This window comes from Leptodactylus fuscus, chromosome 3 (genome assembly GCF_031893055.1).
Source record: "Leptodactylus fuscus isolate aLepFus1 chromosome 3, aLepFus1.hap2, whole genome shotgun sequence".
In the NCBI taxonomy this organism is placed as follows: Eukaryota; Metazoa; Chordata; class Amphibia; order Anura; family Leptodactylidae; genus Leptodactylus; species Leptodactylus fuscus.
The window spans coordinates 183952253-183978077 of record NC_134267.1 but is presented as its reverse complement, the minus strand read 5'-3'; the positions used below and the strand labels follow the sequence as shown (position 1 = coordinate 183978077).

The 25825-nt window shown below is 39.5% G+C and overlaps 1 protein-coding gene across 2 annotated transcripts in view; it reads right to left on the bottom strand.

Annotated features, from left to right (window-relative positions):
- Nucleotides 1-25825, bottom strand: part of CLSTN2 (calsyntenin 2) — a 722481-nt gene that overhangs the window by 377736 nt on the left and 318920 nt on the right. For both annotated transcript variants that reach the window (XM_075268865.1, XM_075268867.1), the window contains exon 2: nt 4571-4693. In XM_075268865.1, coding sequence (XP_075124966.1) covers nt 4571-4693 — 123 coding nt within the window. The remainder of the gene's footprint in view (nt 1-4570; nt 4694-25825) is intronic.

The window sequence follows — 25825 nt, the reverse complement described above, 5'->3', positions numbered from 1 at the left end:
GAAAAGTAGCCTATTGCGCAATCGAAGGTAATGACTATGTTTGTGGAAAATTTCAGCCAAATCGTATGGTCGAAAGTGTGTGAGATTGCAGAAATAGTGATGTGAGTTTGGGTTTTGTGGGGGTCCTGGGAAAAACGTATGTGCGCTATTGTGACGAAAAGTAGCCTATTGCGCAATCGAGTGTAGTGACTATGTTTGTGGAAAATTTCAGCCAAATCGGTGGAGCGGGTTTTGCGTGATTGAGGAACAAACATCCAAACACACAAACCCATAAACATCCAAACTCACAAACTTTCACCTTTATAATATTAATAGGATTTTATACATATTTTATTTTTACACGCTGTATTCCTGAATAATACTAGGATTATTTTATGTCATCCCTTTAATAGATTTAGACAAAAACACACACATTTTTGAAGTCAGAAGTAGACCCAGCAGAAGGAGATGCATATGTCTTTAGTTATATTTCCCATTCCTTTCAAATCCACTTATTTCTGTGATTTAAAAAAACTACATCAAAAACTGCCACAAATACCGCCTGTGTGAATCTAGACTTAGTGTTTCATTTAAAAAAAAATGAGCCAGAACTAGTAATATTCTTTTAATAATTTCCTCAAGGGATTTACTATCGGCTTACATTCGACTTATACTAGACCTTCACCCTTTCATGTTAAATCCTCCCAGTATCTAGCAGATTGGTTCATTTTCTGATAAGAGACATGGTAAAATATATACGGTATGCTTCATGGCATGTTACTTTGAAGATTGAAGTCAATGAATTATTCATTCTCGATGTGTGATGTCATTGTTATCACAAAACACAAACATTGAGGAGAACATGGCTACCCAGCGTGGAAGCCTTTATGAAAGCCTTTCAAGTACAGAATTTTTATATGGGACTCGGCACTTTTTCAGGCAAGACAACATTCTTATAATATTTATTAAAGACAACGGGAAGATTTATTATTACTGTCTTAAAGCCAGACAGGATAAAACTAGACCGGACAGGTAGAAAATGCACCAAATGTATCCCAGTGGTGCACATTATTTGATATATCTAACATGCTGGACACTTCCTCCTGCCACCTCTTGGCTTACCTTGTACCAATATTTTTAAGGTAATTTATAGGCACATTGGCGTTCCTCAGCGCTCAGCATCATGGCTGGGCAGTATGGAGCGCCCCCTTTGCAGTATAGAGCTATGGACAAGTACTGTCAGGAGGGGCATTCCCAGCTAGACTGTCAGAAACACCCTTCTGACAATGAAGAGTTATCAGTAACTGCACCGATAGGTCTTCTCCCAGGGCACATAACGGGAAAGCCGTCAGTTCGATGAATTCAGCACACTGTTGGCTTTCTAATGGTAAATAAAACCACATGTGTCCCAGGACATGAGAGCTCTTTAACTAGAGCTTCAGCAGAAAAGGCCAAGCACATAAACTTCCAGCACCCCACTCTGTAAAGTCAAATTGGGGGTGACAGACAACAGAGAATGCACTGGTAAGTTTTATATATTTCTGCATAATATCTTGTAGGACTTTTTTTTTTAAGTAAACTCAATATAAAATTGAAACTTGCTAGCAAAACATTTGACTGGCTGTCATTTCCAACACAACCACACCATGCCACACATAGACAGACGTAGACATTGGATAGACTTCTTTGAAATGACAAGCTTTTTACCTGGTCATCTCAGCAAAGGTAAAAAAGGACACAGCTGTACCTTTCTCAGGACTAACCCCTGCAGCAATCCTATTAATATTACACACTTTCAGCGTGAATCCAATTTATTAAAGACTCCCATTTAAATGACACATCCAGCTCTAAACCATCTGTACATTTTAATGTCGCATAATGGAGAGATGTGGACTCGGAATGGAGGAGTAGATAATTTTCGCAGAACCTATACAGTATTCCTGATCTAACGTCCTAAATGGTAGCTGCATTAAACCATTTCATTTCATAAATATTCTAACACCCTTCAGCAGATGGGAGGTTAAAAGGGCAATGGTTAAAAGTTGAATATTTTAAAACCTCATTCTCGACAAAAGAACTTTCACTTCAATTATGAGCACAGCTTTCTTTTTTTCTTCGATCCATTACACGTATAACTACCAATGCAAAAATAAATGTATCCTGAAGTCCATTACCATAACCCATCTGCATTAGTGCCCTGCTTGTGCAGTCTGAAAGAGCAGGCGTCACATTATGCCATTTTATGAGGTTAACAGCTGGTGTGTATTTTGTACGGATAGATTCCAAAATGTGCTGAGTGTTGAACAAGTTCTTTTAATATGGAGGCTGTCAGAGCTGCAGGGAGAGAGGTAAAATACTATATCCACTGTCAGAGCCCTGGTAGGACGTCTGCCCTTCATGTGACAATGATGGGGCTGCAGTCTGTACAGACAATCTGTGGATTGCAATAAAGAGGATAAGTCTAGAAATAAAGCCAGTATGTTTTTAGATCCTCTCCTAGAGATGGTGTTGGGTAGGCGGGTTATATTGAGCAATGCACATGAAACTTCCCAGGTACCGAGGTATAAATAAGGAATAATAACTGTATAAGCCATGATGAGCTTTGATCATTGTGGGAAAGCACAGAATACTAGGGTTGAGCCGATCTTGAGATTTCAGGATTGATTTTAAAATCCGATTTCCAATCATTTTCCAGCTGATCCCAATCGTGAAATTCGCTGGATCGCCAATCAGGCTTCGATCCTTGCCAATCCCAATCACTCAACCCTAGTCAATGCTTCTCTATGGGAAAAGTCACTTTTAGGGTTGAGCCGTTCTTGAGATTTCAAAATCTGATTTCCGATTATTTTCCAGCCGATCCCAATTGAGATCATGAAATTTGTTCGATCACCGATCAGGATCGGATCTTTTCCAATCCCAATCGTTCAACCCTACAGAATACTAATTTAAATTGTACTGTAAGAACTTTTTAAGCCTCAGGTGATAAGTACAAGTCTTATGTACAGTACTGGCAAAACTTTTCCAGGACAACCAAGATTCCTTTTCCACTGGGGAATCACATCAAATATTGCTGTGATCAGAATATCTCTTCAGTTCATTTGCTTCATTTTCAACTGACAAAACTTAAACTTTCCATGTCAACTCCTGAGTTTTGCACTATATTGTCTTGGGGTACTTAAAGGGAACGTTTTACAGTCACAGTACCATCTGTGGCCAGTAGGTTGTAGAAGAAGAGCAACATAATGTTTTTTTGGAAAAGATTTAATATAACTTTTCATTTTAATTCCTGTTGGAGTCCATTGGGCGGTCCTACTCACTGTTTGATGCCTATCTCTGCATGCACAGTCATATAAAGAAGGCTGTGGATCAGTAATAAGACTGCCCACTGGACTTCTAAGCCAAAAGTGAGCAAAATTATATTCCTACAAAACTATATATCAGTCTGATCATATTCTTCTGCTGTACGTCGTGTAGATCCAATACTATATGACATTGTATAGCATACAATTATGAAGCACAGAGAATAGTTCAGATGTTCTATTAAATGCAGTAGGGCAATGATCTTTTAGAAATCAATATACAATAATTCGTAGAATTTTCTGCATTTCACTTTAATTTCCCCTAATGGTTCTTCTTACAGATCACCAATCACACTCCATATCGGAAGAGATAATGGTGATTGCTAGACAGCAGGTCAGATACATTTTCTTGGAGATAAGATGTGTTTCAGTTATCTTGCTTGTCCATTTACACACACCAATTTATTCCCATTAGTCCGTGGCGTTACATAGCGAGATAGATAGAAAGCTAGGGTCTAAATGTCATACAAGCAGACAATACAGCTGCTATGTGAGTCTTGTAGAAAGGGAGCCCAGTCCTGGTTGATTCCATTCATTTTGCTACTGGGAGTACGAGGATATATACCGTATATACTCGAGTATATATGGTAACACTATTGTTATAGCATAAGTATAGAGTATCTAGTTGGATAAATAATTGGAAGTGGCAACAATATTGCCATTTGGTTGCTTATTATATGTGATGTGTATGATAGTGTGCTATTACAATATGGACAATATAATGGTTCTATTGTACGGTTTATAGATTTACATAGTATAAGATCTCCATTTTCACCAGTAAAATATTGAAATGAATGTTGGAGAATGTTGGACTGTCAGAACAGGAAGACCTTCACATCTATAGCCTGCTTTACCTTTCCTTGGATTTCACAGAAATAAGATATGTCACAGGTAATGACCAGTGACAGGTCTGTACTTACAACCCATAAAAGATTAAATGCATCATTGCAGTCATTTCGGGTCATTGCCTGAAATGTATACAATTGAGATTGCCGCTAGAGAACATTCACTGAATATGGTGTTTCGCTAACGGTAAAAATCCATCTTCACTTTGCAGCCTTTAGTAATAAGTACGTCTTGTGCAAGAAAATTCCGACATGATGTAATGCACATGTGAGTGAATAGTTACTTTAACTCTTAGGATATCGCTAAATGCGTTAACATTGAAGTAGCAAATCTATGCAAGACCTATAAAAGCCATTAATAGACAAATATAGCTTATTTTGTCCTACCTGCAAACGGAATCGGGGCATCTTTGTCTAATGCGACCAGAGGCGGATCCAGTATAACCGTGTCATTATTTTCAGTGATAACTCCATGATATGATGTTTCAATCCATGGCTTGTGCTTGTTCACTACAAAATGAGAGACAAACATTAAGTAACGTATCAAGGCTGTGAAATGAACAGCAGATGAAGAAACACAAATAGTATCAATTCATTTTATTGGAAAAAAAGCAATCCATATCCTTAGAGACTAAAGGTATGTGTTCCTATACTTGCCCTCTTGGTTGGACATGTTCCTTAATATGTATGACAAACAGTTTTTTCTAAACACAACATAGTTTCATAACAAGTTATGCTAAGTAGCCTATTTGTCTCTATGTGTTGTCACCCTGTGGGGGAGGGTCTTTCAAGGCATTTGCTAGCATTTTATGACATACTTTTGAATTGTCTTCAGATTAGACTCCTTAATCAAACTGGAGATTAGTTAAGTGTTGAGACATCTCCACAACCAGTTCTTATTTTACTCCCAGCTATCTATCTAAAAATAAACTGACTTTGCAAATATTCATACAATTTTGTGTATACAGCTTGTTGGTAATAGACAATAAAAAAAATGTGTAGTCTGATCCTGCACTCATACTCCTTTACGCATTCTACTAACTTATAAAATGGTCTATTTAATGGGATATTCCAAGGATTTTTGTTTTTCTATACCATCAAAATTCATATGTACACTGACAAGCAAAAGGGTAACAATGTTTTGAAGTTTTTGTCTTTCAGGCTCCGTATCTCACCATCTGCTATAGCTTCAAAAGTGAGACTACCATTATTTTATAGACAATCATCTTGGTTATCTCATACATTAGTAATTATTTAAATATTTTAAATTTTAAATGTAGTTACGCAGATTCTTGTCATGTAACTGCATTGTTACTCTTTATCTTACTACAAATTAAAACCTATTCACACATTCCCTAATAGCTCAGTGTGTTATTGTTATGTCAGGGTTCGTTCACACTTGCACCCCTGTCCAGTGTTTACCATTCCACCAGGTTTCCATCCTCAGCCCCGGTGAAACTGGACAGGGAGCGGAAACCTGGAAATCAGCTTTAAATCCCATTCAATTGAATGGGTTTGTAAAGGTGACTGCCGGTGTCCATCTGCACTCGCTGGTCTATGAACAGAAGACTAACTAAATGGATGCACTTGAATACTTTATTGATGAACAAACTGCACAATGTGTTTCGAGCTGTATGGAGCTCTCCTTCAAGTGCACAAATTTCTGTAAGTTAAAGCATTTGCAGCTTCAGAGCACGATGCAGTCATGACCACACTCAGATCACTGAGCTGCATCACCCTTACTTACTAAAGAAACACGCTGTGCAGTTTGTTCATTTAGATTTTTTTAGATTTAGATTTTTAGGAGCAAAACAGTAACAATGCAGTTACATGACAAGAATCTACATAACTAATCATATGCCAAATAGTTGAAAGTCACATTTATGTATGAGATAGCCAAGATGATTGTCTATAAAATGATGGCAGTCTCATGCTCGAAGCTGTAGTAGATGGTGAGATATGGAGTCAGATAGTCAAAAGTTCTAAACATTGTTACCCTTTTGCTTGTCAGTGTATAATAGTGTATATACATTTTCTCAGCTATTTAGCAGATGCAAAACATGAGCCTGTTTACAGAGAGATCAGAAAATCTGATGAATTAATTTTGTTGTTTTTGTTTTTGCAGGTCACAAAAGTTTTTATGTCCTTCAAAATAGATCTTTTTTTTACATTGCTAAACAGATGGCCAGCTATTTGTATCCATATTTTTGGCATCTATCACCTAAATAGAAGTAACAACATGATGTGAATATACTCTTAATATATGTTTTGAAAAAATTGCTGTAAAAGAGGCTTCAGATTTGTCCTTACAAAATGCTATACAGACACTTGGTCTCAATAGGACTTTATGGAAGCATGTATGTCTATTAGAGATGAGCGAACAGTGTTCTATCGAACACATGTTCGATCGGATATTAGGCTGTTCGATGTGTTCGATTCGAATCGAACATCACGTGGCAAACTCCAAAAAAATTTGATTCACCTCCCACCTTCCCTGGCGCTTTTTTTGCACTAATAACAGCGCAGGGGAGGTGGGACAGGAACTGCGACACCGGAGGCATCGAAAAAAATCGGAAAAAGTCATTGGCTGCCGAAATCAGGTGACCTCCATTTTAGACGAATAGTGGATTTCAAATCCGGGTCATATGAGAATGTGAACTTTGTGACTAAGAGACAGGGATAGCTGTACAGGCAGGGATAGCTAGGGATAACCTTTATTTAGGTAGGAATGTTATTAAAAATACATTTTTGGGGCTCTATCGGGTGTGTAATTGTGATTTTTGTGACATAAACTTTTTCCAATAGGAATGCATTGGACAGCGCTGATTGGCCAGAGTACGGAACTCGACCAATCAGCGCTGGCTCTGCTGGAGGAGGCGGAGTCTAAGATCGCTCCACACCAGTCTCCATTCAGGTCCGACCTTAGACTCCGCCTCCTCCGGCAGAGCCAGCGCTAATTGGCCGAAGGCTGGCCAATGCTTTCCTATGCGAATGCAGAGACTTAGCAGTCCTGAGCCAGTTCTGCTCAACTACACCGTGTGCCGGTCAGCCCATCTGATATAGCAGAGCCGAGTGTGCACACTCGGCTCTGCTACATCAGATGTAGCAGAGCTGAGTGTGCCGGTCAGCCCATCTGATATAGCAGAGCCGAGTGTGCACACTCGGCTCTCCTACATCAGATGTAGCAGAGCCGAGTGTGCCGGTCAGCCCATCTGATATAGCAGAGACGAGTGTGCACACTCGGCTCTGCTATATCAGATGGGCTGACCGGCACATCAGATGTAGCAGAGCCGAGTGTGCACACTCGGCTCTGCTATATCAGATGGGCTGACCGGCACATCAGATGTAGCAGAGCCGAGTGTGCACACTCGGGTCTGCTATATGAGATGGGCTGACCGGCACATGGTGTAGTTGAGCAGAACTGGCTCAGCACTGCTACCAATAGGAATGCATTGGCCAGCCTTCGGCCAATCAGCGCTGGCTCTGCCGGAGGAGGCGGAGTCTAAGGTCAGACCTGAATGGAGACTAGTGTGGAGTGATCTTAGACTCCGCCTCCTCCAGCAGAGCCAGCGCTGACTGGTCGAATTCCGTACTCTGGCCAATCAGTGCTGGCCAATGCATTCCTATGGGGAAAAGTTAGCTTGCGAAAATCGCAAGCTGACAGGGATTTCCATGAAATAAAGTGACTTTTATGCCCCCAGACATGCTTCCCCTGCTGTCCCAGTGTCATTCCAGGGTGTTGGTATCATTTCCTGGGGTGTCATAGTGGACTTGGTGACCCTCCAGACACGAATTTGGGTTTCCCCCTTAACGAGTATATGTTCCCCATAGACTTTAATGGGGTTCGAAACCCGTTCGAACACTCGAACAGCGAGCGGCTGTTCGAATCGAATTTCGAACCTCGAACATTTTAGTGTTCGCTCATCTCTAATGTCTATACATATATATGTATATAATTGTAGTACTCCTTTTAATAGTCATGTTTAAAGCTATTAATATGCCCTGATAGGGAATTCAGACTTGAAGTGGGGGTTGGGGTGTCATCTGTTCAGCATCCTTATCCCTTGGCCACACTGAAGGGCAGGTATAAATAGTAACTCTCTCCCTGGAGACCTTTCTTGCCCTCCATAACATAGACATCTATTTATTTGCATGGACACTGTGTAATACAGGTCTTTGGAGGACTTGTATACAGTGTGTCCCAAAAAAATGTATACACATTTTAGCAGCTCATAACTCAATTATTTATTCTTTCTTTATTTTTTATTTTATTCTTTATTATTTAGAATAAATTTCCTTTCTTCAATGACAAGCCTGTATGCCATCACTCGGTTTAATTGGTTCAGACTGTAAAGAAAGAATAAATAATTGAGTTATCAGCTGCTAAAATGTGTATACATTTTTTTGGGACACCCTGTATATATAGCCAGACTTCCTTCCCACTGATAACTGGGGGTCCGAGCAGGACAATACCTTGTAATTATCTTATTATTATGGGAACCTTCTAGCAGGCATTGTCTAAGGTGGAGACTACCATGGTGTGGTCTTAAAAATGCTTCCCTCCACCACATTGACCCAAGACAAGTTGCAATATAATTAATATTTCTACTCTAAGAACAACTTAACCCTATGAGTTCTACATAGTTTTTATCAGAGCAGAGATAATCCATAACAAGATAATTGTATTCAGAAAAATATAAAAATGTCTAAAAACGTCCAGTATAACATTGCACACCGTCTTCTGCATGGTTGGCAAAGCAGTTTCCTTATTTCACAAGTACCTGGACCCAAAGAAACTAAGGCTTTGTTTTTTCAATCACACAACCTAAAACCATCAGCACCTCAGGGTGGAAAGCTCAATGGGTTTGAGTGTAATGTAAATCAAATAGTATATCACTGACACAGAGCTGAGGGCCTTTAATAAGTAGGGAATGGTATCTATTCCTAGTGTTTCTATCTAAAAGCCTGAGATTGAACCATACTTACTCACACATCGATCTAAGAAGTGAAATGTGAGCTGTACATGAATGTTTTCATTTTTATTCTCTCTATTATTCTTCTGAAATCTAGAGAGATTTGAAGGAGCACTTTTTGAGAAGGACGTTAGAGCTGTTCAGTGAAAAATCCAATAACATAATATAAAGACTAAACTAGAAGACCTACAGAATGATAGAAAAGGAATACTAATAAATGAGCACATGGCAGCCTATATAGACTATCGGGGACAACGACTTCACAATCCATAGTATATATATATATATATATATATATATATATATATATATATATGATATGGGATATAATGCACTTGTATCATTAGCTTACGAGTATAAAAAAAACCTAGCAATCAATATGATCTCTTCACAGTAGCCTCTGCTGGTAGAGGAAATACTTAGGATGGATTCCACTCATTCTTTTCTTCAGAAATTTCTGCAGTTAAAATTCTGTTCCATACAAATCCCATTCAGATGAGTTAAACTGATTTGTGGCACGTTAAACGGAGTCTTTTAACAGTAAATTCATGAGAAACCTACTTACAGTATCTTGTAGGGGTGATTGAGATTTCCAAATATTCAATTGATGAGCCCCATTTGTATGTAATGCTCTATTCATATGTAAATGAGGGGAATGGCGCTTTGGTAGTATGTCTTTGCTTGTCAGGGCTGTGGTCTCATCTTTAGATCCCTGAGCAAAGCACTTTTCTCCTCATTTGCATGAATAAAATGTCAATTTATATGAAATTGGCTATGAATCTAAATAACAGAAGCACACTTGGAAACCGTGAAATCATCTCTAGAAGGTACTACCAATTTACTGCTGACAGACTCCCTTTAATTCACCCTTAAGGCTGCAGGAAAAATTGTGGCGTTTTACAGTAATGGCAAAGTGCTTGGGATTTTACCGAATCCCATGCCCACTTTGCGGTAAAAACAGCAGTGTGGACGAGCAATTATTCCTACAGAAATGCCAGCAGTTTCTCCATAGGTATAATTGTAACAGAAAGTCCACGGAGGAAAACTTTGCAAACCTTGTTTAAAGCGCTGTGGGAAGAACAGTGATGCGTTGTCACCGTGATTTCCTGCAGCGCTTTATTGCTACACAACGTCCCGTGGGGCCTTAGCCTAAGGGTGCATTCACATGGAGTAATGTGCCACATGACCTGGCACGTATACGCCGTGTGAGATTTTGAGCGCCGTATACGCTCCCATTGATTTCAATGGGAGCTTGCACTGTATACACTGCGTTATTTTGCGGCCGTGATTTTGAGGCCGCAAAATCACGGCCGCAAAATAGTGCGGCGTATACGAGGCTAACTCCCATTGAAATCGTATATGGCGCTCAAGATCTCACACGGCGTATACGTGCCAGGTCACGCGGTACATTACTCCGTGTGAATGCACCCTAAAGGAGTTTTCTGGGACTTATACACATTTTGATAAATCATCTTTAAAAAAGATAATCAATATGAATTGATGAGTGTCCAACACCCGGGACCCCCACAGATCAGCTGTTTGTAGTTGATCTGTCGTAGTCGAAGCTTTCAGATGAGCACTGGAAACACGTACAGTGTTGCACATTGTATAGAGGCTGTGCTTGGTATTACAGCTGAGCCTCATTCACTTGAATAGGACTGAGCTGCTGCTGTACCATGTGATCCATAAACATGACCTAATTGGCACAATGCTAATCAGTGTTACAGCCTCTTCAAACAGCTCAGTAAGATGATTTTTCAGATGCCTAATTGCATTTTCCTGAACAGTCTGACAGGATCAATATACCATCATGTCACACTTTCTCCTATGTTGTGTACAATACATCACTATTGGGCAACTTTAGATCATCACTGTATGAAGTATTGTACATCTAGATGGATTCCATCAGCTCTGTATTGAACATATTTACTTGTGACATTACTATGAACCCTTTCAAAGCAGTGACAGGTGATTGGCCATGCAGATAATAATCCTGCTGCCGAGGTCCTAAATGACTCTTTATTGTGACACCTTTGCTGGAAGAGAAAGAGCTGAGATGTTATGATAGTGAATGCACCTATGACATTGATGGGCTACAACAGAAGGGACACAATAAAAGCCAATGAGTCTGAAAGGATAGGAATGACAGTACACAATGGCTGTATACAAAGCTTTGTAGTTAACATGAACTATTACAATATTAAGTCTTCAACAAAGAAGTGTTGTGTTGTCCTTTCACTAAACTATTATTCTTATCATGCAAACACTCAAACTACAAATGTGTTCTCCCTAACCTGACTCTTTAGCAGGACATGTCCCTTTACACGTATCACAAGTTAAAGGGGTTGTTCCTTTTAAGATTCTTATTACCAGTTCTGTAGATAATTAAGAAATTGATGGAGGTACAAGCAGCAGGCCCTCATTAGAATGGGGACTTGTCAATGCAGTGCTGGCACTCAATTCACTGCCATGGGGCTGTCATCACTGCAATCTCTGTCAGTCTCATAAAAGTGAATGATGCATCGGTCATGCAAGTCCACCGGTGTTTCATTTACATGGAGGATGTAAGGGGACTTAAGTATCCATTCGCCTGATCACAGAGGGGATCCAGCATTCAGACCATCAGCAATGTGACACTTATTCTCTATCCTTTAGGCTAAGTTTACACGGGGGTGGTGGGGCTGATTTTGGCACCGAGAGTGACGCGGGGAGCCGCATCACTCTAGGGTCAAAATCCGACTGCCACAACTGTCCCGGTTGCGACTCCTCCCCCTTGGAGTCGGCTAAAATGAACGGGCTGCCTCTGGAGGTTTCTGCCACCAGGCGGAAGCCGCGGCTCGCTGAGCCACAGAATCCGCCTGAAGAAAGGGCAGCCCGCTTCTCCATAGACCACCATTCTGAGGGGGTGGATTATGATGTGGATTACGCATCATAATCTGCCCCCTTTGTGCCCGTGTGAATGGGCCCTAAACCTGCTTTTCTAAATACAATATGGATTTGTGACAAGTTATCATAAAGAGATTTTCTAAGTACAACATTCTATTTCTTTCTATGTGTGAGCACCCAGTGAGGAACTCTTCACCCAAATTGGAGATATGTTAAATGTGGACACATCTGTGTGTTGAGTCAAGATGAAAGCTAAGAAAGATAGATCCGTACATTGATCTGCATTATGAAGGTTCCCTGATATCCAAAATACTCAAGAAGTTCAAATTTCAAAAAGTTTCAAAAAGAAAGATTGTCATGTCCCCTTCCTGAGACTGCTGTCTTGCTGAAAATTTCAGAGGAACACTGTTTACCCACACATGTATATTACTTTACTATTAGAGGGAATCACAATTGCCATGAAATTCTGCCCGAAACTGGGAACATTTTTTGGTTGAACCTATCTCAAGATGCTTGGCATGAGATGACCAGCTTTGGAAAAAAACATGATTTTGCAATACTTTTTGACAACATTTCTATCCTGTATGTGCTTGTGTGGCCACCCAGTGGTTGTGATGTTGTTTACTGTTTGTCAATGGTTTTGCTAACATGTCTTGATACTAAAATTAATTTATTTCATGAAAAATTATATTCTGTAATTAAATTTTGGCAGAGTTAAGGAAGAATACGTCTCTATAGTATCAGAATGTGTCTGTAGGGGGATATTTCTATAATAATTTTTGACTATTTTGTAGGTTCATCAGCACTTTATAGTATATACAGAAGATCCACATTTCAAAGGATGTTAGATTTGCTGCAAATACAACTGGACAAAAGTTATCCCTTGGGTGTTGAAGGGTAAGCCGAGTAGCTTCATCTCTAAAGTCCCAGTAAGATTCTTAGCCACCTTTGGCCAATTTCCAACGTTTCTTATTTTCTTAATTCACCAACTTTGACTTTTATCTTGTTAAATTATACCTCATTTCCACACGGATCTAATTGCAAAATCCTTTTGTTTTAGCTCTAATTATTTTCGCTAATTTGTTCAGTTTGGTGTTTAACTACCGGATCCGATTCTCCAAACACTGAATTTTGCCTCCAATTATCCTCTACTGGCTGTAAATCTTCTAAATAAAATTCATCCTGACCTAAAGCATATCTGCTTTTCTAGTAAAAGTGCTTCAAATGAGAGAGATTTGCAATAAAGTTTAATTTCATGCTTTTTATTGCAAAATGTTTGGAACAATGAATGGTAATTACATATTTTACACTTCATTCACTGCAAACAGACCATTTGTTTTTCATAAGTCTAGCAAAAAAAAATGCTTGCTGTCAGCTATACATTTCTGGTAGAAGGATTCTTGCAATTCCCTTGTGTGCATTAAGAGACCATCTTCAAATTTTTCTTTGTGCAGTGACTGGCACTTGAAAGTAAAAGCACCAATATTTTTATCTAAAAATCCAAAACGTTTCAGATCTTTGAGCATAATAGACATAATAGACATATTTTATGCACAATTTGTCCAAAATGAAAATTGGATACCAAGTCCTGGCATTTAATTCCTCTTTATTTGAGATAAAGGTTTTACCTACTCAATAATAAGGTATATCATTTATGATAGACAGAAGTACAACAGCGTCAAATGGTCCAGGCATTCCTACATACAGAAAATAGGGACTATGGCATTCTTCATTGTGTTTTTGGGTTATATGAGACTAGACCTTGTGCAAAAAAACTAAAGATAGGCCAATATGGGCAACAATAATATCTGCAGATAACACCGAGTCATAATACAATCTCAGAGTAATTTAAATATATCCCTGGGAGGAAATTCACAGGGTAAAGTGGGGTCAATATTTCTATACTATTCCATTATCCTGAAATTTCTTAACTATGGAAAATGAGGATTTAAAATAGTACCTAAAAATCTGAAATGACGTCGATATTATGGTGGACATAGTCACATTTATCTCTGATTTTACCCCAGTAATTTTAACACAGCATTCTATATACACTGTTTACCAATAAGTATTTGGACACCCATACAAATGAAGATACAGTATCTGCGGTTGTAATGTACGTCATGCCTTCCGCTATTAAATAGGAAGCAGCATTGGCATTAGTGCATTGGCATTAGTCGCATACAAGATGCCACGAAGTGCAGAGAATTGTCCGATTTCGAGAAAGGGGTAATTGTTGGGTACCACAGAAATGGATGATCCTTAATGGACATAGCAATTGAGCTGAATTACCCAAAATCGACAGTGGCCTATGTGATTATGAAGTGGAAGGTGAATGGTGATTGTCGGAATGTGCCCTGAGTTGGCAGACCCCCGAAACTGGGAGATAGAGACCGACGAGTGCTGGCCAGAGAAATTTGGAAGAACCGCACCCAACCAATGGCTCACATACACCAGGAGTTTCAACGGGCATCCGAGAGTATTGTGTCAATCACTACCATCCGTAAGGAAGCATCTGATGGGATCTACCAACTATTGTATAGGAATAAATGTGGTTTTTCTATTCTACCACAGGGGTCCAAATACTTATTGGTAGACAGTGTAGTCCCCCATAAACATAACAGAATGTAGTATTTGGGACTACCAAATCCCCCTGTAAAGATGATGTTGGGAGAAGCTAAGACAGGAAAGCTCTTAAGGAAGACACATGAATACCCGAGCAAAAGTAGAATTTGGTAGAGTATTCAGTTTCAACTCAATAGAAGGAACTTAAAGAAGTATCTGCTCTTATATTTCCAAATCTCAATCACTAATCTCCTAGGTAGCTATAGATTGTCATCAGAGGGGGGATATTGATATTGTATAGCAGTTAGGTATAGGTATGCATGGCTAAATGTTTGCTGGATTCTTCCATCAAACCAACTGAGTCTGTATATTTATTTTGGCATGGGTAGAGGATAAACCACTACCTTAAGACCATGCTTTTATTCCCAGGAAAAAATGATCAGACCTACTGACATCCAGACACACTCAATCCATATTTCGTCTGATGGCAGGAGATGGAAGATCGAACCCCCCGGTATCAGGATGCATTAGCATTCTTTATGGTACAGTAACTGTTAAAAAAATAAGTCATGCAGGAAGGACTTTTCCATTTGTCCAAAGTGATGGACAGTATAAAGGCTAACCAGCACACCCCATTATAGTCAATTGGTTCTATTGGGATCCATTTCTTTGCATCATATGATATATCCATCCCTCTTGAGATTTCCTTTTTTTCTGTTCCTGTAATATAACAGAAAAATGGAAATCCCAACAGTGATGTGAACACAGCCTAAATATAACTTGAAACTCAAAATACCTATTGATTCATGTTAAGATGTTGAGCGTTACCTGCGGTTATCCTGAATTGTTTATTGTAATTGCTTAGACCTGAACTATTAAGAACGTTCTTCACTTAACCTCAAGTTCATTTTCTAGTATTCGTGGAGTACGCTGCAGTGCTGAATTCATGAAAATGCTAAGTGTTTCTCCATTTCTATTTCTCTTCCAATATAACAGTTTTATTTGGAAACAAAAGGGAAGTACAGTAAGTAAACTATTTATCTTGCAACACAACAACTGCAACAGTTGCTATGCTGCGAATTGCAAAGGTGATAAACCTGCTCAGATAATTGGGAAACTTGTCCAGAAAGAAAAACAACTAGACAGCCTAGACAGGTAAAACGTGCACTGTGTCTGTACTCGGGGGACGCCAAACCTAATGCTGTTAACGTTTCCCAATTATGGCTTTCGTAGCTACTGTATGTACCAAGGTAAAATGGCTTTTTGTGCCAGTAGCATGATCTAAGTATGCTGTCATATTATCCCAGACAGCTACATAAATAATTGGTTTTATATTTGAGGAGATGTGAGCGTGTTTGCTTTATATTATATGTTATTTATTACCGCCTCATCGGTTGTCTTTGAACTTTCCTTTTGAAGAGTGTCTAGTCTTTTGTCTACATATCTACATTTATCTTGGCAGCTCATCATCAAAGCCAAGCATCTATGCTTCCCCCCGGACTGTAAATATGTATACTGTGCTTTCAGTGTTGTTTCAGAAGCTGCTCCATGTCCTCTGACTTTACAATGGGTAATAAGCAAGAACTATGTACAAGTGCACAATGGATGGTTTCTATAGTTAAAGAAACAATCCAAGATTGTTTTTTAAATAAAGCCTAACTTACTGTATCAGCAATATTTTAGCTGTGAAATTTGTTTCGGCCCCACATCAATTGCATCTGTCCATTTGGAATCCTTTCATTATTGACATTGGGGCCATATGTTCCTTGCCTATTAATCTATGCATTGTCTTTCTGTGTAGACATGAGTCCTGTATGAACAGGACTTCATGAAATCCTTCCTGACAGCATGTAGATCCATCCCCTCCTCATCCATCTCCACACTCTTCTTTATGTCCCTTCAGTGCCTCTTAACATATTATTTTTCCTTTATCTAAGAGACCATAAGTGCAGTGATATAATAGTCAAGCCCCTGAAATAATTAGCCGTAGAGGTATAAACCTCACACCTATCTGTGAGTGCTGTGTGCATAATCTCCAGTGTATTTCAATGAGATATAGCTTCACACTTCTCTCCCCTTACTCCTGTTTAGTAGAGCTGACCGTAAGGGCTAGTTCACATGTGAACTGCCTGCGCGGGTTTTGACACCGAGAGAGCCGCGGTGAGCCGCATCTCTCTCTGGTCAAAACCTGCCTGCTGTAACCATCGCGGTCACGGCTTTCCCCTCCGCTGTCGGCTCAAATGAATGAGCCGACATAGGAGGGTGCTGCCCGCGCAGCTTCCGCCTGAAGAAAGGACATGCCGCTTCTTTTCTCCGCTAGCAGCAGCCCGCCGCTAGCGGAGAAAAGAAGCCTGGAAGTAAAGGGGAGGTTTTTGACGTGAAATCCGCTGTCAAAAACCTCCCCTTTGCTCACGTGTGAACGAGCCCTAAGAAAGCAATCACACACAAAAGACACAGAAAATAGGCTAAAACTGAATAGCAAAGAAATACATAAAGACTTTACAGTGTGAATTAGGGGTCAGAAGTAGAGATGAGTGAGTACTGTTCGGATCAGTCGATCCGAACAGCACGCTCGCATAGAAGCGTATCACTTGTTTCCCTTAAAAAGATGCACAGCAACTGCAGTGTGAAGTGATACTAAACTGTCTCTGGCAAGCCAGATGCATAATGGGAATTGTAGCCCACATAAGGGAACACAATCCATTAGTGGCAGGGGTGGCTGGCAAAAGAAAAAATGCAATGAAGTGAGAAGATACAAGATTCAGTGTTATCTTATGGACAAGCTCATTAGATGCAAATAATAAATGCGGAATTAATTCACACAGATCACTGGTGTGAATATGCATTATGTTCTTTATTCTCTGCCTATGGTGTTGCCCTACATGTTACCCATACTGAATTATTTGGCAGACAGTGCCAATCTGAAGATATTTTCCCATGAACAAATTATTCAATTTCCTTCACAAGATGAGAACAACAGACATTAAATGACAGATGTAAACAGAGGCCCTTTCTCGAGTATCTGACTACATTCACTACAATGTAAAAAACATGAAAGATTTCTATAGCCATGTGTTTTTAATTTTGTGACATAAGTGAAAAGCATTTTCTTCTGTGACAAAAGTGAACAAATATGGTGGAAGAAAGCATCCATCATGTTTGTTTAGGTTAGTGTCAATAGGCACGGACAAAGACAGAGCGTGTTCCTTCTGTGTCTGTTACTCTGCTACTGTTAATGTCCGTTACTCTCATTCTATAACAGATGACAGCAACAGACATTAAAGGGATATTCCCACGTCGCATACTCACCAGTCTTCACTGCTGTAAATTCTTCTTTCTTCCTGGTTTCTTGCATTATTTGGTGGGTGGGGTTTCACATGCAACCTGCCGTTTAGCTCCACCCCCAAATTCATTTGTAGCTCCGCCCACCACATAGCATGATCCTATGGGGCGGCTGAAGGGCCTGCGATGTCATCAAAGGTCCTTAAACACTATATGCACAATATTGGACTATGAAGTACAGGCAGGAGCAACTCCATTCTGTGTTACATACAGAGACTGCCTGTCTCTGCCATTATGAACACAATTGAATTAGTTAGCCTGATAACTGGGAGAACAGAAGACGTTCAGAAATGAAAGCAGCTCCTCTCCCCTATCTGAGAGCAGGGAGCTAGGTCACATGGTGTAGACACAGGAATAGCTAGAAACACAGGCTCGCTCCCTGCACTTAGCCCCTCCTCCCTCCCCCCTGAGAGCAGCAGATACATCACTTGACTTTTAAGCAGATAAGTCAAGGGTTGTGTCAACAATGAATTGAATAAAGTAAGATAGTGGACAAACAAAGCAGTTTTGCTGAAGCAATGTATTTAGGAAAAGTCTTACATCCACATTAACAAGCAGTATAGATAGGATCCTTGTGATGGGACAACCCCTTTAATAACGTCAGTGGAAATGTAGCCTTACGGTCCATTCACACAGAAGAAAATGGTGTGGAATTTGATGTGGAATTTCAGTGCTGAAAAAAAAGTATCCCATTGACTTCAATTCTGCTAGCAAATCAATGGGAGGCTTTTTTTTCAGCGTTGAAATTCCACATCAAATTTCTCACCATTTTCCTCCGTGTGAATGGACCCTTATACAGAGAAGCCAGGAAAAGTGAAGAAAACTCAGCCATAATAAGGAAAACATGGCTTGGTTTCTAACAAGTTTCAGACCATAAAACTTTTGTTACCAACTGATAAAGACAAAAGACTGTCACCACTAGGCTAGAGAAAATCTTTAAAACTATGTAAAAATTTTTAATTATTTACATTTTCAAAAATGGTTATTTATTAATTTAAATATGTTTTTGTCCATGGGAAACCCCTTTTAGCAATACGGAGGAAACAATACCCTGGCCATATGGTGATGATATTGCATGGGGCCAAAATCCCATCTATCCTATGGGGGCCAGTGCCTACATCATTTTGTGGATAATTGTTTTCAAAATATGTGCGCCCATTGGCCTCTATGGTTAGGTAGCATTTTTTCATGTACACTACTGGACTGTATAATTCTATCCTTAAGAGACTTTTTTCTTATTTTCCGAGAAAAGGAATCAAACACTTTAGATTCGCAAGTAATAATAACATACAATTTTTCCAGATTAGTCTAAAACCATTTCAAAGGGACGTCGTTTTCCCTAGGTACAAAAAAAGCGAAATAAATTGCAATATTCCCATTCAGCGACCATTAGTTATGGCCTATTAACTATATTACCAGATCATTATAAAAAATAAAACTTCTAATCATCGTCAGCATTTATAAAGAGCTGTGGATTATAACCATCATCCTACCTTGAGCGTATTAGCAAATGCTGCAGCAAAAACCATTACTGGGGTCAGGATTTTTCAACCAGCACGGTGGGATAATTAAAGCTTTTCATTTTGGAAAGAGTAAAATAAGTTTCTCTGACCTGTATTTTAATGTGCACTTTGTCTCTGGTTTCATGCTCGGCAATATCAATAAGCAGATATTCTTGTAAGAGACCTTACAGCTTCTAAATGATATGTGTAGTCATGGGCCAGTGCACGTCTTTACTTTCACACAATGGGTTCTAGCCCTGCACAGTGTACAAATACTATGTGTAATGATGCTTCAAGTTTTGTTATATTCTCCATGCTGGAGCTCAAAAATGGATTAAAGATTTGTACAAAAAAGTTTGCAAAGAACTATTTCCATTTGCTATAGGACGTTCTATATAAATACATGCAGATTCAGATTTTACCTTGAGATTAGTTATATATAGAGATGAGGCAGCAGTTCATAAGCGGGTCATACACATTAGATTCATTTTGGCCAAGTCTGTAGAGTTGGACAGATTCGCCTCACCAGCTAAAGTTTATGGGGACCTCCTGAATTCCCTTGGTGGCAGATATCAGGAAAGACAAGAACTGGGCAATTAAGTTTCACACAAAGATTTTGACATGCCCAGTCTTTTATTTTAGGCCGGGTTCACACAGGGATTTTTGGTCCGGGTTTTGACATGGAATCTGTCTCAGAATCTAGTACAACAAAACGCCTCCCATTGACTTCAATGGGAGCTGTTCACTTCTTTTTCCTGCTAGCGGTTTTTCCGCTTCCCATTGACTCCCATTGTTCTTTTCAGGCGGAATTCGACGGAAGAAAGATCATGTTGCTTCTTTTTCCACTAGCGGAAACAATCCCGCTAGATTCTGCGTCAAAATCCTGACCAAAAAACTCAGTGTGAGCCCAGCCTAAGGGTGCATTCACACGGAGTAAAATGGAGTGTAATTTTACAGGTGTAAAAAATTTACGTGCGTATTTTGGAGCGTTTTTTTGCACGTGGCATTTCAGTAGCGTTTACGGAGCATTTTTTGGAGTGTTTAGGGTGCATTCACACTGAGTAAACGCGCGTGTATTTTTGCAAAATATACGTGTAAAAATATACTCCCATTTACTTCAATGACATTTTACAGGCGTATTTTTACTGGCGTATTTTTACAGGCATATTTTTACACGTGTAAAAAATATCATTGAAGTCAATGGGATAGCAAAATTTACAAGTGTAATTTTACTCTACAAAACAAGGGTGCATTCACACTACGTAAACGGCAGCTTATTCTGAACGTAAAACACGTTCAGAATAAGCGTCGTATAAAGCAGTTCCATTTATTTCTATGGGAGCCGGCATACGAGCGCTCCCCATAGAAATGAATGGGCTGCTTTTTTCATTGAAGTGAATGGGAAGCGCTGTGTGTACGGCTTCACATTCACATTTCAGCTCCAATACCGCTACATATTGCACATTCTAATTTTTTGCATCTATTATTAAATAAAATGGGACATATTTATCAATAGAAGTCTAACACCTTTCTGTCTATATTTACATAAAAATTATTGTACACGCATTTACGCCATATTTATGAATAGTGTGTGTCTGAAAGAGCACAAGAATGGGTGTGATTTAAAAGTATCTAACTTTATAGCATTTTATAGCTTTATAGGCTAAGGCCCCATGGGCCAGAAACGCCATGCTAAAGTACTGTAGGGACAACCGTGGCAGGAAAACATTGTAGTTCTTCCCGCAGCGCTTTGAACAGAAAGTTCACAGAGTTTTCCCCCGCGGACTTTCTGTTACCATTATATCTACGGGGAAGCTGCCAGTGTTTCCGTATATATTATTGACATGCTGCAATTTCCAAAACCGGTGTTGGAAATCGCAGCGTGTCCATGCTGCAGTTTCAAACACTAAGTAGGCATGGGATTTGCCTGAATCCCATCCACTTTGCACATACTGTATATTGCTGCATTTTTTCCTGTGGCGTTTCTGCTGCGTGCAAATTGAGGCGTTTCCGGCCCATGGGGCCCCGGCTTTACAAGACAGAAGAAAACTAATATGGCGCATAAAGTTGTAAAGTGTAAAGTTGATCAATTTTAAAATGATCTAAACTTAGTTGAAGATTCAACTAATTCTAGGCTCACATTAGCATTTGAGTTTCCGTTCTTTTGGTCTGCCACTTGGGAAACTGAAGAACAAAAACCCTATCTGCTTACACTATAGACTATAATAGGGTTTGCCGAGTTTTTGCCAAAAACAGCTGGAATGGGGGATGGAGTCTTGTACTGAGACTCAAACACTAGTGTTTTCTGTGCAATGGAAACACATTTTTTTGGCATCATTGCGAGATTTTTAGATTTTATTGCATACTGGAAAAGTAAGCCAGAATTTTGGTGCGTGGGAAATTGAGCCAGAATTTTGGGGTGTCAGAAAGAGACAGATTTATGAATATGTCTAAAACTACTAACAGCATTCGTAAATTCACTGACGGGTATTTACTCAAAATTAGTGAATCACTGAAGGAGTAAATGTAAAATATAACCTTTAATCAAAGATGCATTAAAACCTATGAACACTCAATTGTGTCCAGTGAGATTTAAAAAACCATTCTAATGGGGCAACCCTATAACTAACTTATTCAAAAGGGTATAATAACCAATCTAAATAGTTATATTAGTCACATTCCCATTGTTGTATATATGTTTCCTAGTATATAGCCAACCCTATGTAGCAGTAGTTCAGCAACAAACGTCCATCACCTCGATAATTTCAGAAGGTGGATCTACAATTGGGATAGGGGAACGCTGGGCATATGGTTAAGTTCGTTCCCTTTGTAGCCTATCACGCCCTGATACAGCGGATGCTCAAACTATCCCTCACCCAAATATAGTCCCTCAACGCGTTTCGCTGTTACTCTGTGAAGTATTACTCATCAAGAAGTTCTTTTTGTATTGCCCTGCTAGAAAACATAAAAGTTGCAGTTAAAACCGCATTTCCTACGTCCTTGGTGGTAGGACGCAGTACTGATGTTCAATGCACCACTAACAGCATTTTCGTAGTTTAAGAGTATGGATAAATGTGTTCCAATGTGTCCAAACTGCTGTGTTCTTCTTCCCATATTGTAAAATAAGACTTCACGGACATCATGTGTCGTAGAAAGGTCAGAATGCAGTACTGAAAGTGTTAAAAGGCTTAGCGCAGCTTTAATAACACAATATACAGTGTTAAATCAGGCCAGTGGCTTTGTGGTCAAATAGCAAGATTGAGCACAGCTGGTGTTAATATATTGTAAGCCCTTTAAAAGCATTGCTTGATAAATCTTGTACCTTGTCAACACATTCAATATTCTGTGCATTAGACGCTTAGTTTTTAAAGCAATGTAATGACCGCACAATTTACAGTAAGAGACGAGAGGAAGAGAAATGTTTTCTATCTATTTTGGATCATTTTTAAAGCACATTACAGCTGGGAAAGTGCATTTCTCTCACAGCATTTAATTTAATCATTCTTCAAATAGGGAGAGTGAATGGGCTGAAAATTGCTCGCCTGCATGTTTCTCCATTTTCTGGCTTGAAGTTTAACCATATAACTTGTACAGTAGGACATAATAAAGGCCATTTATCTACGGGAAAAAAGCAAGGACTGTCTTTCACCAAGCAGTCATTCTGTGCTAAAGAGGTAGGAGACATTTTGGTGCCCCAGTTGTTGCTGAACTACATCAATTCTATTGTCTTCCGTCTGCAAAAAGAGATGCAATTTAGAAATAAATGTATTATCATGTTCTGCACATTTATCTATTCTTATAGGAGATGTCGTACTGCAACAATATAAGCCACCAGTAAGTCACGCTGCATGTCGACAATTACTAAACTACACTTCATTTATGGACTACATAAAGCTCAATTACCAGAAAGTGAAGTTGCTCTAACCTCACCTAAGTGATATACTGTCCTACAATTTGGTTCCGGAAGACTGCTCACAAGATACATGGCGGTATAAGGTGGATTTTTTAACAATATATTTCACCTATGTGTGCGGAATACATTGACAGAGATCTATGAAAGTATAAGTATGTTCACACTGTTGGTGCCCATGTTAAGTCTTTAAGGCTAAGGTAGAGTTCACTCTAACGTCGGTGTCTGCACAGAAGATGTCCGTTTAGGGGCCACACGGTGGCTCAGTGGTTAGCACTGCAGCCTTGCAGCGCTAGAGTCCTGGTGTTCAAATCCCACCAAGGGCATAAAACCATCTGCAAGGAGTTTGTATGTTCTCCCCATGTTTGCATGGAGTTTCATTCCATATTCCAAAGACATACTGATAGGGAAAAATGTACATTGTGAGCTCTATGTGGGGCTCACAATCTACATTAAAAAAAAAAAAAAAAACCCAGACACCTATTATAACAGACACAAATGTACAGTAACTGATGGCTATCAGTTACTGTCCATTGCCCATAGATCTCAATGATATAAAAAAAAATGGACACTTGCTGTTCGATTTTTCAAATGGTCAGAAAAGTCCTGCATGTAGGATTTTTTTTTTCCGCTTGAAAATATGGACATGGTTGTAAACGGACACTAACGGACAACAGATATAATCCCATTGACTTGAATGGAAATTGTAACGGACACAGCTAGTGTTCGTAGCTAAAATCTTGAACAGACAGTAACTCTGGACACTGCTATTGGTTACCAACGGTAGTGTGAACGTCCCCTAAGGCTCCATGTGATGTCTCGCAGCAAAAAAAGCGATGTGGAAAAAACCATCGTGGCAACGCATCACAGTTCTTCCTGCAGTTTCACTAGAATCCCATTCACTTTGCCCTGACTGTAATATGCCGCCATTTTTCCGGTGAGGTTTCCATCCCGTTAGGCCCCGGCCTTAGGGTAATTTGTATGTTAACTCTCAGCAATTTTTTTCATATTTTACTTCCCAGCCTTCCAAAATGCATAACTTTTTTATTTTTCTGTTGACATAGCTATGCCAGGGCTTGTGTGACCAGTTGTAGTTGCAGTTAGAACCTTTTTGGAGTACATGTAATTAGAGATGAGCGAGTAGTGTTCGATTGAGTAGGTGTTCGATCGAATACTACGGTATTCGAAATACTCGTACTCGATCGAACAATACTAGCTGTTTGAAGTATAAGGTTCGATGCAGAACCAGCGTTGATTGGCAGAATGCTATACATTGCCAATCAACGCTGGTTCTTCTCTTACCTTTAGAAGTCTTCTCCGTGCAGTGTCCCCGCGGCGCGTCTTCCAGCTGGAATTCACTCTGCCTAGGCATCCGGCCCTCACATGCGCAGTCGGCTCTGCCTAAGCCCCGATTGCTAGGCAGAGTGAATTCCAGCCGGAAGACGCCGCGCCGGGAGAAGACTTGAAGGAGAATCGAGCCCGACCGTCACTCGTGGACTTGGTAAGTATAATTTTATCGAATTTTGCATACCCCTGAAACGAGCATTTCCCCCCATAGACTATAATGGGGTTCGAAATCCGTTCGAACAGTCGAACAGTGTGCGGCTGTTCGAATCGGATTTCGAACCTCGGACATTTTAGTGTTCGCTCATCTCTACATGTAATATTTTGACGAGCTTTTAGCCATGTTTTTGTGAGGCCATTGTGAAAAAACCAACACATTTTGCAGTCTTTGCATTTTGTTTTTACGGCATTTACTCTACTTTAAAAATGAGAAGGCAACTTTGCCCGGCAAGTCATTATGGTTACGGCAATACCATATTGATATTGATTTTCTCTTGTTTTACCGCTTTTACAAATGAAACACCACCTCTTAAAAAGGGAACAATTTTTCTGCAGTCAATGTGTTCTGATATCTGTAACTTATTACTGTTTTGTTGATGGAGATGCTCATTATTTGTGAGGCAAGTTATAGTTTTTATGGGTGACAATTTTTGGTTTGTATTATTTTGGATCACTTTTTATTGATATTACTTGGGGGAAGTGAAGTGACTAAACTCTATTAATTTGAGCATGGTGGTATTTTTATTTTTTTTTAGAGTTCACTGTAGGGGATAAATGAGGCTATTTTTGTATGTAGCGGACTAATACACATATGGGCATAAGTAACATATTTGTTTATTTCTTTTGTTTATGTATTTTTTTTAATTAAAAATCTAGTTTTTTAACCTTTTAATTATTTGTTTATTTCTTACACTTTATTTCTTTTTCACTTTATACCTGTCCTACAAGAGATACTGTATGTTCCCCAGAGCAATGTACCACAATACATTGTATTTTGGCACATTGCACATAGGCTTCCTAGGGAGCTACAATGGCAACCCCTCAAACCCCACAATCTGATTACAGGGGATCCAAGGTGTGGCTGGAGATGATCTTGCCATTGGTCCCCCGGATGTCGAAA